This window comes from Anthonomus grandis, chromosome 8 (assembly GCF_022605725.1).
Source record: "Anthonomus grandis grandis chromosome 8, icAntGran1.3, whole genome shotgun sequence".
In the NCBI taxonomy this organism is placed as follows: domain Eukaryota; kingdom Metazoa; phylum Arthropoda; class Insecta; order Coleoptera; family Curculionidae; genus Anthonomus; species Anthonomus grandis.
The window spans coordinates 33,408,274-33,426,607 of NC_065553.1; the positions used below are offsets into that span (position 1 = coordinate 33,408,274).

The window sequence follows — 18,334 nt, forward strand, 5'->3', positions numbered from 1 at the left end:
CCTTGGGGGGCGTTTGCCGATATATGTTTATGGGAAAAAGTGAGCTTATATTTGACCAAAGAATACAGGGTTCGCGTTTCGTCCACTAATTTTGGGACACCCTGTATATATATATATTATTTTTTATGTAAATATGCATCCAAACTTATTTAATTAAAAGAAATAAATCACAATTCGTGTATTTTTAGAAATGATTTTTCTCGTACTGCTGGGATTCTTAAGCGAAATTCCCGTACCTCAAAGAGTTAAGCACCTTTCTATGCGTAATGATCGATTTCCCAACCAGTATAAATATTTGCAACATTTTGTTAATTACTTACCCACATTCAGGTAATCTGTAAAAAAAATATAGTATTAAAAATGTGTTACAACTAAATGTAAACCGAATTCGTATAAATACTCAGTGTGAATGATTTTAAAATATTAGTTGCTTAAGTAAGCCTAATTTAGTATGCGAGAATTGTCCTTGTTATAAAAAATATTGAGAAAACTCGACAAGTATTGAGTTGAGAGAAGTTCAAAATATTTTTCGTTACTTACTTGCAACCCGCTGGATACCTAAAATCAAAAACATGTTAATTAGTAAATATATTAAAGAAATATAAGAAAATTATAGTTAAAATAAAGGAATATTAACACACATCAGTCAGGACTTAATTTAATCTCGTTTTACTCTAATAAATTAATAAATTTTTTATTGCTTGTTTACATTTCAGTCCCAATTAGTTATAAGATCCGACTCGAACTGAAAACATTGGCCTTATTTTACTATAAGTCGTATATCTCTTATAGCCTCTTGTTACTAAATATTAATATCGGAAACAAATCTTGTGTGAGACGACTCCATTCAAAACAGGTAAATATTCAAATTATAACTGAATTAAACGAGACTGACACAGTGACGACGGATGTGTGTGGAAATTAAAGGCAACGATATATTTATCAAGACTAGGACTGCTCGACGAAATGGAACTGAGAAGTGACTCATGTGTGTGATCTATTATTCTTGGCTTGACAGCTTCTCATACAAAGTTTTTTCCCTATAAAGTGTTGTAATTCTACAACAGATAAAAACTAAATTCAGCACAATTTGAAATAATTTTAGTCAGCGGCAACGTCGCTTTTATACTAACGGCTTTTTGATGTTATATAAGCTTTGTTTTGGTTCCTGTTAGAATCGTCCTAGAATTGTTTTGCACATGCGCAGATTGTTTTATGCGTTTTGGTTAAATTAGAATTGATTCCGAATTGAAAGTTTGGTGTTTTGGTTTTTTTTTGGACCGGTTCAGAATTGTCCTAGAATCGTCCAAAAATCCCTGCTCGAGAGTAGGGATCAATTCAGAATCAGGCAGTTCGCACATGCGCAAAAAATATATCCTTACAATTTTACTCGACTTCACCAAATTTGAAGAAGAAGAAGAGGAAGAAGAAGAAGAAGTAAATAAGTTATTTTTTATGCTTTGTTAATGTTTATTGTTTTTCTTGTAGATAGATTTCACTTAACCTAAGAATTATCTATTGATTTTTTTTTAAATCTATTGACATTTTTATTCCAGTTCTAATGTTTCAAAAAGTTTTAAAAAGGTCCAAAACCAAAGCAATAAGCAATATTCAAAATTTCAAAACAAGTTGTGTTTAGTAAATAAACAATCAGAATCAGCTGTTTACTGTCAGTGCGTCAAGCGTTCGGGTTCCATACCATGCAGAATTGAAACGGGAGCGATTCCGGATTTTACTTTACGGCGCAACGAGTTCTGCGCAGTTCTAGAATCATCCCAAAATCGGAACCAAAACAAAGATATAAATAACCACCACCCGCGCGGCGCCTTTGAGTCAGTCGCCTCTCAGTCTCGTCTGCGTCCAGTCGCGAAAAAATCTAGAAAATCTTTTCATTGGAAAATATTCAGGAATGACCTGGCAAGTGTGAATGTTTTTCTTTAATTCAGGCAAAACTTCAATTTCGATAATTGATTTGGGCCATTCTGAGCAATCATTAATCAGCCAATGAGGACCATTCCACCACATTTCATTAATGATCAATGACTGAGGATAACATCCCCTGGATAATATATTCGCAGGATTGTCCCTTGATGAGACATGATGCCAATTATGAATTGAAGTCAATGATTGTATTTGGGATACACGATTTCCAACGAATGTTTGTAGATTATGAGGTGACTGAGAAATCCAGCCTAAGACGACTGATGAATGAGTCCCTAGTTATGTTTTGTCAATAATTACATTTACTGATCTTTTGAAAGTGCTGACCAATTGCGCAAGAACCAATGCACCACTTAATTCCAGTCGAGGAAGTGTTATCACTTTTAGAGGAGCTACCTTAGCCTTAGCGAATACTAGGGAAATTTGCGTTTGACCACTTTTGCTTGAGCTCTTAATATAGAGACAAGCACCATAAGCTTCAACAGAACTGTCACAGAACCCATGTAATTCCACAACATCAGAATCAGAACAAAGCATTTTTCGCGGGATCTTCAAGTTATTTAGAACTACCAATTCTTGTTTTAATTTATGCCAAAGACTATAAATATTTGAGGGTAAAGTTTCATCCCAACCAATCTTTGTACTCCACAATTTTTGCAAAATCATCTTTGCAATAATTATGCATGGGCAAAGTAATCCTAATGGATCATATATTTTAGCAATAGATGAAAGGATTGTCCTTTTACTATAATTTTCATTATCAATTAAGGAAATATGATACATAAGATTATCATTTTTAAATGACCAATACAAACCAAGAGTTTTATTCTCATCACTAAAATGTATGTCACGAGTATTAAGAACACTGTTTGAGACATCTCCAACGATTTGACTAATAACTTCAGGTGAATTTGATACCTATTTCCTAAGACAAAAACAGCCAGTTAACAATATTTTAGATACCTGAGAACTTAGATCTACAGCTTCTGCAACAGTATCTGCCCCAAAGAGCAAATCGTCTACAAAAAAACTATGTAAAATTACATTACAAGCCTCGGGATACTCATTTTCAAACTCTAGACCCAGCTGTTTAAGGCACCTTATGGCCAAAAAAGAGGCGGAATTGGTTCCATAAGTGAGAGTATTGAGAGAATAAACCTTTAGCTTTTCATCTGGACTAACTCTCCAGTAAATTTTTTGCAGGTTCCTTTGGTTTTCATCAACCAATACCATGCGATACATTTTTGCCACATCGGCGCATACGACTATATTATGCCTTCTAAACCTTAATAATATTTCCAATAAATCATCCTGTATGTTTGGACCAGTATACTGAATATCATTAAGAGATATTCCATTATCTGTGGGAGATGAACCATTAAAAACGACACGCAAACGAGTTGTAGAACTATTTTCGTTTATTACTCCATGATGAGGTAAAAAGTAAGAAATATCACCAGAATGCTCTGTTGATTCAGACATATGACCCATAGCCTCATATTCCTTCATGAAGTCACTATACAGTTCTTTCATTTGTTGATTTTTATTCAATCTTCTTTCTAATGAAAAAAACTGCCTTTTAGCGGAGCAACTTAAATTTCCCTATACAGATGGACATTGTTTAGAGGGAATTTGAACGACAAATCGGCCGTCCTTTCATTGTTTGAACAAACATAGCCTCACATTCTTTTTCATCATTTGAAAGTATAGGCTTTAAAGAATTTGGGGGTTCCTCAATTGACCAAAATTTCTCCAGCTGATTTTGAATATCCAAATTTATATTTAACCCACAATGAATTGAAGATTGCGTTATTTGACCAACAGTACAAGAACCTGACATAATCCAACCAAACCGTGTTTTTTGCATAATAGGTTGAGTATCACTTAAGCTAAACTGACCAATGCACAAAAGTTGATAAAATAAATCAACTCCCAATAGAAGATCAATATTACTAGAAGTAGCAAAACCGGGATCTGCTAACTTTAAATGTCTTGGAATCTGCAATTGAGAACGTCCAAGGTTTTACCAGGAAGATGACCAACAATTCTAGGCACTACCAGACAAGAGATATTTTTACTAAAGTTATTATGAAGAGATTGTACCACTATATTACATTTATATCTTATGCAAGAAGCCAACTGGTTTATACCAATAATTGAGATATTGATTTCTTGCTTACAAATATTCAATTTATTACAAAGATCTTCAGTTATAAGATTTGATTGCGAGCCTGAGTCAAGCAAAGCTCTAGCAGTTATAGATTGACCATGTGAATCAAGTACCTGAATTAATGCAGTGGAAAGTAACATGTCTTGCTGACCAACACAAAAAGAAGACATGTTTACACTTACATCACTATTACCAATAGCATTTTGAGATACATTTGAATCTTGACTTAAGTTAACTTGCTTTTCTTTAAAAGGTTTTTTATCATAATGAAGTAAAGTATGATGGTTAGTAGAACATTTTCTACAGTTTCCAGATCGACAATCTTTGCTCATGTGATTGGGTTTTAAACAATTCAGGCAAAGTCTAAGGTGCTTGGCCTTTGTATACCTATCATAAACTGATAGTTTAAGAAATTTGGAGCAATTTATTATAGAATGCTGATTTTTACAAATTAAACAACTTAAAGTGACATTAAGAAAAGAATTCAAATGCTTACTTTTATTCTCTGAACGATTAACCAACCTGCTTTTCTTTGACTGGCCTTCAAGCGTCTCGAACAATTCAGCTTTAGTTTTCAAGAATAAATTGAACTCAATCAATGTAGGCAACCTGTCTTTTGGTTTCTGCTCTTGCCACTCTCTAGCAGTAATAGCATCTAACTTCTCACACATAAAGAAGATGACACGCTCGCAGCTAATCAAATTCAAACTTGGTTGTTTTCTCTTTAATTGCATTGACTTTACAACAAGAAAAAAACCGCTGCAGACATTGAAGACGTGAAGCTGTAACGGGCCCCATGTTGGAGCAGTTCATTATTAAAACCTCAAAATTGTAAGTAAGGTCTCTCTTTTTAGAGGAGAGCGCTACAAGTGGTTGGGGCAAAAGAATACCCATCATAAAGGTTATTAGAGACTTGGTTATCATCCAAAGAATGCTCTTCGGAATTTCTTAAAAAGGATTTTGATTCTCCCTTAAAACGACGTCCTACATAATTTAGGGGAGACCGGGGTACGTTGCAACACGGGGTAAGTTGAAACAGTAGTCGTATTTAAGTCGGCGCTACTCGGCAAATCTCGTATTGCGTATACAAGCAGGCCTTGGGGCCTCTCAGTCAACCAGTGGTGCCAGATCTACCGCTTTTGCGGTAGATCTACCGTTTTAGCGTTTTGTCTACCGCTCTACCGCAAAACATAAAATATCTACCGTTTTTTGTACAGTCTTAAAAAATGAGTAACTATACAAAATATAAAAGTATACTCCTAATTTTTTAATAGGAAAACGAAGAATGTAAATTCAAACTTTATTTTAAACAACCCGTGTAACAAGTCGAAAATGCAATAAGTGATTGGTCGGCCGTGACTGTAGTGGGGATTCACAAGAGCATTAGTTTGCTGTGTTTGTCGACACTTGTTAATATTGTCGAATTAAGTTAGATTTATGCCGTTTATTTACTTACTGTATTTTAATTAGAGATATTCGATGTGTTAACAGAGATTAGTGCAAAGTTATTAGTGACCTTCTTTAATATAATATATCTATTAATAAGCACTACAAAAAACTGAACTTTTAGAATAATGAGGTAAGCGATTATTTGTAAATTTATTACGAGGGGCAAGTAAAAAGTAAGGTTCCCAACGCTGTAGCTCCGCCGCGCGTGTTGCTAGGCGAAATATGGCAACACCGCCGTGTGCGTCTGTTCCCCCTGTTCGGCCGGGGAAGTTGCTACGACGCTTAGTGCCGGCCTGACAGCCGTTCGAGATGGAGCCCGCAATCGCCGTCACCGCCAGGTGCGAGATCCGGGCAGTGATCCGTTTTCTCAACACCAAGAAGTTACCGCCTGTTGAATTTCATCGGCAGTTAACAGAAATTTATGGGGAAGCTTGCATCAGTGTGCAACACGTCCGTAAATGGTGCAGGGAGTTTTCCGGAGGACGAACAGACATTCACGACGAGCCAAGAAGTGGAAGGCCATCGGTGTCCGACGACGTCGTGGCAAAAATCGAGCGTCTTCTCCAGGAGGATCGGCGAGCAACGCTTCAGGAACTGGCTGAAAAAGTGCCTGAGGTTTCAGAGAAAACAATCGACAACATTTTGACTGAAAAACTCGGTTATCGCAAGGTGTGTGCGCGGTGGGTACCGCATATGCTCTCAGAAACCCACAAAGAGAACCGCGTCAAGTGTGCTCGGGAGTTTCTTCAGCAATGTGCCGAGAATACCGAAGAATTTTTGGACTCTATTGTAACGGGAGATGAAACGTGGTGCCATTACGTCACGCCGGAAACCAAACAACAGTCCAAACAATGGCGCCATTCCGATTCGCCCAGACCGAAGAAATTCAAGCAGACGCTCTCCGCAAGAAAAGTGATGGCTACGGTTTTTTGGGACCGTAAAGGCGTCCTTCTCGTGGATTTCATGCCTACTGGGCCACCATAAATTCGGAAAAATACTGCAAGACACTAAAGAAACTCAGAAGAGCCATCCAAAATCGCCGGAGAGGAAGACTCACGAAGGGCGTTAGGCTCCATCACGACAATGCGCGCCCACACGTCTCTCGCAACACAAAAGCCTTAATCGAACAATTTGGCTGGGAAATCGTGGAGCAAGCTGCCTATAGCCCTGATCTTGCACCGAGCAATTTCCACTTGTTCCCGAAATTGAAGCAACACCTGGGTGGACAACGCTTCGCTACGGACGAAGAGGTCCAGAATGCAGTCACCACGTACCTCAACGGGTTGGCGGCGGAGGTTTTAGAGGCAGGTTTTCAAGAGTGGATTTCTCGACAGCAAAAATGTGTAGAAAAATTTGGCGACTATGTAGAAAAGTAGCTAAGAGACCAAGCTTTCAGATGTCTTTTCAGTGTAATTCGCAATTTCAATAAAAAATGTCTTACACCTGAAAAAAATGTGGGAACCTTACTTTTTACTTGACCCTCGTACAAGGAATTTTCAATGTAGTCTTGAATAATTAGTTGTAGTTCAGATGAAGAAAATAAAGGCACCCCATCAAAAAATATTAAAAAGCGAAAATATAACCAGCAGTATAAGAAGGAATGGCAAATTGAGTTTAAAAACTGGTTAGTGCCTAGTGTAAATAAAAATGAGGGGTATTGTACAATATGTAATAAAATTATTAATGTAAGTTCAGGAAAATTACAGTTAGTAAGGCACCAAGATCGTGAGGCGCATAGAAAAAAGTGTAGGGCGGTTGATTCTACTATAATTATAGTCAGGCAACATTAACATCATTTATTGCTCAAGGCAAAAATAAAACCACAATGGACACGACAGAACCAACCAAGAAAGCAGGTTTATATATTTCGGCATTTATATCTGAGCATAACTTACCGTTTAAGCTGACCGAACATATTCCTTCTCTTTTAAAAACATTTGCACGGACTCGGAAATAGCAAAAAATATAAAATGCAGCCGAACTAAGACCACAGCTAATAATTGATTGATAAAAAATGTCATTGATAAAAAATGTCATAGGCGTATCCAGTTTTGAAGAAACATGCAGGATTTTAAGAACTGTAAAGTTTTTGCTGATTATTGACGAATCGACTGACTTAAGCACCACCAAATATTTGGCAATGGTTGGTAGATATTTTTATGAAAATAGGTGAATTTTTTTGGGAAATATTAGAGATTTCTTACATGTATAACAATAATATATTTTTTAGGGTCCATGATAGATTTCTAACACTCGTTCCAATGACAAATGCGGCTGCTTCAGATATACAGGGTGATTCAAAAGTAAGCGGCATCCTTTCAGGGGCGTAATCCTTGTATGAAAATAAGGCAAAAAGTTCATATTAATAGGGGTCGAAATTGCTTCCTAAGGGAGCTACGCCCCTTTGAATAGGACTTTGAATTTTTTCTCTATAACTTTAAAACCCTTTAGAATTAAATTTTGAAAATTGGTGTACTGCATAAACATTTCGTTGTGAATAAGATTCTAAATTCAAATTTTTTAAATTTTATTCAGGTGCGTCACATGCGGGGGTTGGTAAGGGTAAAACATCCCTTTTTCTTTTACTCTTTAGGTTATTGTGATTTTGTTTGAAAATTATTAAATTTTAGAGTCTTATACGTAAAAAAGGTACTCTTAGTTCAATTCGATAGAGCGTACCATTTACGAGAAAATCGACTTTGAAAATTTTCTGATTGCGTATGTTTAATACATAATAAAATTACTGGATACGCATTTAAAACGAAGTTGGCGGTTGTTTTTTGGTTTTTGGCATTTAAATGACTGATAAATGTCATTGTAAAATACAATTTACTTTGTCAAAGTAAAATTAGTTTCATAGAGTGTTTTACAAATTACAGTAGAACCCCGATTATCCGTGCGCTCGTTATCCGGGCGGCGGATTCTCCGTGCGGCATTTTAAGTTAATCATCCGGAATCAGCGGATTATCCGTGGCTGACGGCTCGAGATTGACAGCGCCGGCGCCGCCTGAATGCTGAAACCGTGCAAACGCTGGTCTCGGGGAATCCCCAAGTTTCTTTCGGGGAATCCTTCGTTTATGTTTTTACCTGTTATTTTCGCCAACTGGCGAGTATTGGCGACCGGCGACCGGCTCATTAGTGTTGGGACAAATCTGCTATTTTCGTATAGCAAATGCTTTTGGTAATGCGAATCAAAAATAGCAGTCGAAAATAGCTGCTATTTAATAGCAGGTGCTATTTGAGTTTTATTCGATACGTACATGTCGTACATAGCTGTAAACTGTGTAAACTTTAAACTGTAAAATACTGTAAAAAGCCATGAGCGAATTTGCAAAAGGAACAATTATTATAAACTATAAACAGACCGAGTGGACAAAGAAACATCGCTAAAAGCTTTTTTTTTTATTCCTTAATTTTTAAAATATTAAAAGCCGACTTCTTTCGATAACGCCATCGTCGACGCAGCACCATAAAGATAAAAAATGGGTGAAAAAACCGATGGGTGTCGCCACTCGTGGCAGGTCGCAGTCTAAATATTAGTGCCGCTGTCGCTGTGCCGCTGCAACCAACGAGACACCAGACAATCAGTTGCCGAGGTACCTGCTTAAAAAAATTCAGTTGCTATTTTAATAGCAGCGATTCTTAAACTCATAGCAGATAGCAGTTGCTACTAAACCAAATAGCAGTGAAAAAGTAGCAGACTGCTAAATAGCAACCCAACACTACGGCTCATCGCTTATTAGTTAAACGTAAACAGGCGCACAAAATGCATCGTACGGGTGCTAATGAAAAGCGTAAACGCAATGTTTTAACTATTGAGCAAAAAATGGAAATTTTGAAACAGTCTGAAAATAACATAAGTGTTGCTATTTTGGCTAAAACATATAATATTGGAAAACAAACGGTTCGTCACATTGTGAAGAAACAATCCCAGTTACAGAGCTTTGTAGCAAAAGCGGATAGTGCAAAAGCTATTTCTGACAGGAAATCTCTAAAAGGGTCTACGTTTCGAGAACTTGATGATGCTATGACCAAGTGGTTCTTGCAGAAAAGATCAGTGGGGGTTCCGATATCAGGACCTATGTGTACTAGGCAAGCTGAAAAGTTTCACAAGCAGTTGAAAATTAAAGGCAACTTCTCGGCATCTTCTTGTTGGCTTTACAGATTTAAAAAACGTCATGGAATACGAGAATTAGCTGTGGCAAGCAAGGGGAGAAATTAAGTGCTAATGATGTAGCTATGGTAAAATTTTGCTATGATTTGGAAAATCTCATAATAGAGCATGACCTAAAACCTGAGCAGGTGTACAACGGAGATGAAACTGGACTCTATTGGAAAGCAATGCCGAGAAGGACACTTGTTGTAGCCTCAGAAACTAGTGCACCAGGTTAGCGTTACATACATATTTTTTTACGTATAAAATATTTCTCAAAGTTGTATTTTTTTTTAGGTTTCAAAGTAAGCAAAGACCGTTTAACAGTTTTATGCTGTGCTAATGCCTCAGGAACCCATAAGCTTAGGTTAGCCGTCATTGGAAAATCTAAAAATCCTAGAGCTTTTTAAAATATAAAAAGATTGCCTGTGTATTATTATAATCAAAAGGCAGCTTGGATGGATCGAGTAATTTTTAAAAAGTGGTTTTTCGAAAAATTTATACCTCAAGTTAGAGCTTATCTCAAAGAAAATAATCTTTCACCAAAGGCTGTACTGTTACTGGATAATGCGCCATCGCATCCTGATGTAGAGCAACTAAAGTCAACAGATGGGAACATGTTCGTAGCATATTTTCCTCCGAATGTAACATCTATTGCCCAGCCAATGGACCAAGGTGTTATAGAGACTATAAAGAGACTATACAGAAAAGACCTCATGCTGCAACTGTTGGGAGAAGATGACATTGTGGGATTTTGGAAACGTCTAAATTTGAAAGAAGCAATTTATGCTGTAGCTCGTGCTTGGAGTGATGTGAAAGTGGATCACATTAAAAAATCATTTTATAAAATAATGACTTTAGAACATGAAGACGATTCTGAAGATGAAAATCACTTAAATAAAGGTGAGCTGTCCGTCGGAAATATAGCAACTATTGCCTCACAAATCAAAGGTTTAGAAGAAATAGACAATAAAGAAATACAAGAATGGATAGAATGTGATCACCAAGAAACAGGGTATCAGATCATAGATGACGATTATCTACATAACAAGAGCTCTGCAGAAAGTTCTGACAAAAGTAGTGATGAGAATAAGAGTTCTGATAAAAATGATTGCGTCATTATGACGAGTCATCGAGAAGCAAGGGATGCAGTAAACATACTTATTCAATATTTTGAAGAACAGCCTGTAACTGATGACATTCATGTACTTTAGCTTAGAAAAATGAAGGAAATTATAGGGTGTAGTTACGAGGCCCAAAAACAAACAAAAGTTAATGATTTTTTTAAGTGATTTTTTTATATATGTACATATGTATGTATATACATATAATATGTATAACCTACATAATATTTTTTATAATGTATACATACGTTTATACATAGCAAATACATTATGTCTAAATAGGTAATAAAACATTTTTTTTTGTTCCATTATGTTTTATCACGTTGTTTCTTTTCGTCTGGCACATGTATTTGTTTAAATAAATTATGTATTAAAAAAATAAAAATGAGTCTTTGGATTATCCGTGTTTTCGATTATCCGGCGAAGGCTCGGTCCCGGCTGGCCCGGATAATCGAGGTTCTACTGTACTATTTATTATTAATAAGAAGGGCATTGCCTTTGTTGAGTTTGGTTCTTTGTGTAAATTTAAAAAGCAAACATGGATTTTACGTATCAAGAACAAGCTGATATTCACATTAAGTTTGGAAGAGCATTTGGTAATTGTATTGAAGCAAGACGATTGTATCATCAGGCATTTCCTAATCGACGAGTGCCACACCGTACGGTTTTCGCAAGAGTAGATCGTAATTTAAGGGAAACAGGTAAATTCAAAAATGTAATATCGCATAATATCTACTTAAATTTTGCTTAAGGGACATTTCAAAGACAGGAAGTTGTTGGGCGACCAAGAAATGCCAGAACCCTAGCATTAGAAGAACGCCTGCTAAATCGTATTAAAGAACAGCACACGAAATTTGAGCACTCGCATCATCGCAAATCAAGAAGGGTCCTCTCAGTCAACTGTATGGAGAATTTTGCACGATATGTTACTCTACCCTTATCATATTCAACGGGTTCAGGCTTTGGAGATTACCTTCCTCGTGTACACTTCTGTAATTGGCTAGAAGAAAACCGCGTTGCCTTTGAAAATGTTGAGAAGAAAATTTTATTTACTGACGAGGCCGGCTTCACAAGAAACGGAATTTTCAATTTTCACAACAACCACCTATAGACGGATGAGAATCCCCATGCTACGGTACAGAAGGCACATCAGCAGCAGTTTAGTTTAAATGTGTGGGCGGGAATAATCGATGGGCATTTAAAAGGACCTGTATTTATGCCGCAACGACTTAATGAACACATTTACACAATTTTTTTACAGAATGAATTACCACAAATATTAAAAAATCTACCACTTCAATTACGAGCACAAATGTGGTTTATGCACGATGGTGCTCCCCCACATTTTAGCATTCTCGCTAGAGAACGTTTAAATAATGCCTATCAAAACCGCTGGATAGGTCGTGGGGGTCCGGTGCCATGGCCACCACGGTCTCCTGACCTAAACCCCCTTGATTTTTATTTATGGGGACACCTAAAACAACTATATCTACCACGTGTGCACCATAATCTAATAAAAAGGTTAAGAGCTTGCCGTGACGCAAATGGTAATAATTTTGAACACTTTCTATAAATTGTTAAATAAAATGTGAGTAAAAAGTGTCTTTTTTGTCGATCGTAATGCGAATCAATAAACATATGCAATCAGAACATTTTCAAAGTCGCTTTTCTCGTAAATGGTACGCTCTATCGAATTGAACTAAGAGTACCTTTTTTACGTATGAGACTCATAAGACTCTTTTCAAACAAAATCACAATAACCTAAATAGTAAAAGAAAAAGGGATGTTTTTACCCTTACCAACCCCCGCATGTGACGCACCTGAATAAAATTTAAAAAATTTGAATTTAGAATCTTATTCATAACGAAATGTTTATGCAGTACACCAATTTTCAAAATTTAATTCTAAAGGGTTTTAAAGTTATAGAGAAAAAATTGTCTTCAAGGGGTCCTATTCAAAGGAGCGTAGCTCCCTTAGGAAGCAATTTCGGACCCATATTAATATGAACTTTTTGCCTTATTTTCATACAAGGATTACGCCCCTGAAAGGATGCCGCTTACTTTTGAATCACCCTGTATATGGAGAAATTGTGAATTTCTTTAAAAAGAATAATATTCCCTATTTAGAAAATCTCATAGGATTTACTTCGGACGGTGCAAGTGTTATGGTAGGCCAACAAAATTCGGTTGTAACAAGACTAAATAATGATATTCCCAACATTTTTTTAATGAAATGTATATGTCACAGCTTCAATTTGTGTTCCTTCTATGCCTGTCTAAAACTTCCAAGAGCTACGGAGGATTGTGTACGTGATATTTACAATTATGTATGTAATAGTCCTAAACGAGTTGAAACTTTTAAGGAATTTCAGAAGTTCACTCATACTAAAATTCACAAGATTTTACATCCGTCCCAAACGCGCTGGTTGTCCTTAGAATCTGTAGTGTGTAGAATAATTGAGCAATATAATGCTTTGAAATTATATTTTGTCGATGCCATTGCAAATGATAAACTTCAAGCGGCCGAAAATATTTATCACAAATTAGAAGATCCCTTAACATTAGCATTTCTGTTGTTTTTGGAACATGTTTTGCCATTATTTAATAGCCTTAATAAGGAAATGCAGTCTGCTGAGCCTAAATTATACAATTTGCACATACGTATGTGTGATACTTATAGCACCCTTTTAGATTTTTTTATTAAAAAGGAAGTTTTGATTCAATATTCTATTGAAAAAATTTATGTTAAAAATCCAAACAATTTCAGGCCTTTAGAAAACATATATTTAGGGGCTAAACTTATACAATATCTCTTGTCAAACAAATTATCTGTAGAGCAAAAACATATATTGCAAACCCGATGTTTAGATTTTTATATAGAAGCAGCCCAGCAGATTTTAAAAAGGTATGACTTTGATAATGATATATTAAAAGCTATGGATCTTATAAATCCAAAAATAATATCTAAGGGTGAAAAAGAGTCAATTCATCAACAGCTTTAATTTAAAGGTCCCTGCACGCACCCTAAGGGGACATGAACTATTTGCTTTACCAATCTGTCACTCCAACTATTCTTTACATTCTCCAATCTGTCGTAGTCTTGCCTATTTAAACTCTCACCCTGAACTTGATCCATTTGCAAGCTCACTCTCTGGATTTATTGGTCAACTGGGTCAAATATTTTAATTTATTGTTTTCTTATTGTGTTTATTTCTTGTGTATATGTTTTGAAGATTGTCTAATTATGTTGGTGATAGTACTTTTATTATGTTAATTATACATCTTTTACTTTATTTAATATTGTAACCAAATCTTTTGTAAAATGGGGTTTCCCGTATATTGATTGAATAAATAAATAGATGATCGTGGTCGACATTCTAATCGACCAAACAAGTTACACCAAGAAACCACTAATGCTGTCTTTGCTCATATTCAATCATTTAAAGGTAGACAGTCACACTATAGCCTTCCCAAGTCGAAAAAAACCTACCTACCAGAGGAGTTAAACGTTAAGAAAATGTTCCAAATGTTTAAGGAATGTTTAAGGAACATCCGACTAGATCAATTTCATATGAGTCGTATCGTTCTATCTTTGTAAACAAATTTAATATTAGTTTCGGTTACCCGCGCAGTGACACATGCAGCAGCAGTTGCGATGAATATAAAGCAAAAATTGCAGATCCTTCACAGGCTTCAAACCTTGCTACATTACATGCGACAAATCAACTTCACCTTAAGAAGGCAGAGGCTTTTTATCAAAGAAAACGATCCGAACGCAAAAGAGCTCAACAACAGCGCCATATTGAAGCTATTGCTATGGATTATCAAAAAAACTTGCCACTGCCAAACATTAGCACTAATGACGTATACTACAAACGACAGTTATCGTTCTACTTATTTAATATTCACGTTTTAGCCAGTGGTGAGGCATTTTTTTATACGTACACAGAAACCGCCGCAAAAAAAGGAGCAGACGAAGTTGCTTCTATGCTGTTTAATTACATACTCAATAAATTGAATCCCGAATGTGTATGTGATTCGTGTTGTGAACAGAATAAAAATTATACTTTGTTTCGAATGGTTCATTATGTTGTTCATAAAGTAGGTCGAGTTCAGTGTATAAAAATGGTTTTTCCAATTAGAGGACATAGCTACATGGAATGTGATCGTAATATGGGCTTAATCAATTCCAAAGCTTTTGTCGAACTTCCTTTCGGTTGGAATGATCACATTCGAAATGCCCGCGTTAAACCAAGTCCCTTTAAAGTAGTTAGCTATGAAGATCAAGAGATTTTTCGAAGCTGGACTGATCATTTAACTATTATGTAACAAAATGTCCCTTTGAAACCCGCCCAATCAGAGAACTGCTCATAAAAAAAGAAGAGCCCAGAATGATCGATCATCGTGATTCGTACAATGGAGTCTTTATTTCAAACGTCGTAGTGCCTACAAAAAAAAAACTGGGAACTACTAAAAAAGGAAAAGCGAGAGGAAAAGCAGCCAAAGGCAAATTAAAAAATGCAGACAATATAGTTGGTATATTAGATCTACCTTTAGGACAATTTGAACTTCCAAATTTCAAATATGAAAACAGGATTCCCATCAATGCTAAGAAATACCAAAACCTGCAGGATTTAAAACGTTTTTGTAGTGTCGAAGCTCAACTTTACTTTGAAAATTTAAATGAATAAAAAATTTTTGGACCTTCATCTTTTTTTTCCTGATTTTGTGTACATAATCATAATGAAATTTTTTTCTAGATGCTTATGTTAAAAAATTAGTAGTTTTAAACTCTTTTAGTAAAAACATATACACAAGCCTATCTTTAAAAAAAAAATCTTCCAAAAAGAGTTAATCTATAAGAAAATACAAAGTTTTTAAATTTAAAATCTGTTTTGCACAAAACTTTGGATTTGTGACCCTCATCCTTTTTCGCCTGTAGTCTTCAATTGTTTAAAATCAACGCTTATCAATGTCAATTCTCAACTAAAAATTTTATAGCTTACAATTTTTAAACATTTATTTCTAATGGAAAACTTTACCAATCAAGAATTGGCGGATATGCATTTGGTATACGGAGCAACAAACTGCAATGCACGAGCAGCATCGCGGTTGTATCATGACCGTTAGCCCGAACGACATGACAGCATCCTGGATACAAAAAGTTTATTGCGGTTCATCGGCGGCCCGCTGAGACAGGCATGTTTAACCCATTAACGCCTAGCGTTACCACATGGCTACGGCAAGCACGTGACTACTCAAAGTGCGATGGCATTGGCTATGCGCTAGTAAATTTGTTGCGAGCGTGTCATATCACCAATCACAGTGTGCAAAAACCACGCGTTCGTTTAGTTTCCGTAAAAACGCCGAACTGTGTGTGTTTAGTGCGGTTAAATTTAATAGTTATTAAAACATCGTGAAAATATGGATATACAATTCGAGTAAGTATAATTTATTTTTTATGTGTAATAGTGGGGGATATTTTGTTACACTGTGATGCTCAGAATACTATGACTTATCGTTGGCCAAATTTGGAATAAAATCCATTAATAAGTTAGTGAGTTACAAGAGCGTAAACTTGTATGTTACCATATGGCAACACTAGGCGTTTGCACTAAGTGATTTCAAATAATTACAGATATGGCTTTTCACTTGCGGAAGTGCTTGATATGGTGTATAACGATGTTCTTGACGGCGATATTTACATTGAGCCACCAGAACCCAATGTAGACACAGATGAGCTGACGAGGACGATGGCGGGTAATAAGCCAACTTTTTATCGTTTTTGGCTAAAAGATAGGCGAAACCAGTCTAAATCATTTATACCTCAGTGGAAAAAAGGAGCAGACTATGCAGTTGTACCTCCAAAATATCTTCCGCCACCAGATTATTCCAGATTTGACCAAATGTTCGTAATTCAAATTTTCGAAGAGTTTATAGATGATGAATTTATAAAACATTTGGTGGCGGAAACTCGCAGGTATGCATTATTTTTGAACTGTCCAGACCCTAATATTATCCCAGATGAAATTTGTTGCTTCATAGCAATATTATTTGTAAGCGGCTATAATAATTTGCCATCTAAAAGGCAATATTGGAGCAGTGGCGAAGATCTTAAAAATTTAACTGTGTCTCAAGCAATGCGCCCTGATCGATTTTTACAGATCACTCGGTTTCTTCATTGCTCTGATAATACAAAACTAGACAAAAATGATAAGTTCCACAAGATTCGGCCTGTCATAGAAATGTTAAAAGAAAACTGTTTGAAAAATTTTGTTCCGGAACAAAATTTGGCTTATGATGAGAGTATGGTTCGATATTTCGAGCGACATAGCTGCAAGCAATTTATTCGTGGAAAACCCATTAGATTTGGGTATAAAATTTGGAGCCTAAATACTACAGACGGCTATTTGGTAAATTTTGATATTTATCAAGGTAAAAGTCCCAAATCTAATGCGGACTACGATTTATTGTTTGGCAAAGCTGCAAGCCCTTTGGTAGTGATGTTAGATAAATTGCCGCCAGAAAAAAAGGATTGGCGATAAGAACTTTATATGGATAATTTGTTTTCAAACCTAGCGCTTTACTCATATTTGCAATTTCGTGGTTATTCTGCAACTGGAACAATTCGTGAAAACCAAATGCCCCCTCACGAATAAAAAAATGTTTGTCAAAAAAGACCGTGAATATTTCAAAATAGCCATGGAGAAATCCGATGGCCATTTGTATGTGAGATGAATGGATAATTCAGTGGTAACTATGATATCTACTTCGCATGGAGCTCAAGAAATTGGACAAGTACCTTTTACTCACAATAACAAAAGAAAAATATAATGGTTACACGACCAAAAGTTATTGCGAAATATAATGCCCACATGGGAGGAACTGATCAGATGGACCAGAACCTTGACTGCTATCGCATCGGTATTCGAGGTAAGAAATGTTATTGCCTTTGCTAACCTGGATTTCCGATGTTGCTCTTCAAAACTCCTGGATACTATACAATCAATCTTGAAAACAAAAGGTTTCACAGTTAGAGTGTAAAAGAGAGGTGGCGACCATATACTTGAAAAATTTCAAGTTTTGCCGAAAGGATTTGGACGACGAGCATCTGCAATGGAATCTTCAGATTCGCGAGTTTCGGATAATATCCGGTTTGATCGTTTTGACCATTTAGTTCAACAAACAACACAAAACAAACGAAGACGATGTGCACTCAAAACATGCAACTCCACAGTCAGAACCATGTGTTCAAAATGTTATGTAGCTCTATATATTTCTTGCTTTGCACCTTATCATTTCCGTTAACTTAAACCTGTTTACTTATTTTATATTACTTAGTATAACGTTCTATAATAAAATTTTAATATTTTCTAACTTAAAAGATTGTTTCAATTTTAGGTAGTGTAAAGTCCTAGCGTTGCCATATGGTAACGGCTAATATCTCAAAATGTAAGTAGCTAAAATTAAAAAAACTAAATTTTTACAGCTTCCTGAA

General features: G+C 35.9%; 2 protein-coding genes across 3 annotated transcripts in view; one reads left to right on the forward strand and one right to left on the reverse strand.

Annotated features, from left to right (window-relative positions):
- Positions 1 to 18,334, forward strand: part of LOC126739042 (adenylate cyclase type 3) — a 1,002,544-nt gene that overhangs the window by 372,079 nt on the left and 612,131 nt on the right. The gene's annotated exons all lie outside the window — the stretch shown is intronic.
- The window catches only part of LOC126739058 (uncharacterized), a 117,846-nt gene that overhangs the window by 81,465 nt on the left and 18,047 nt on the right, over positions 1 to 18,334 (reverse strand). For both annotated transcript variants that reach the window (XM_050444580.1, XM_050444581.1), the window contains exons 10-11: positions 541 to 558; positions 321 to 335 (exon numbers count right to left, since the gene is read on the reverse strand). In XM_050444580.1, coding sequence (XP_050300537.1) covers positions 321 to 335; positions 541 to 558 — 33 coding nt within the window. The remainder of the gene's footprint in view (positions 1 to 320; positions 336 to 540; positions 559 to 18,334) is intronic.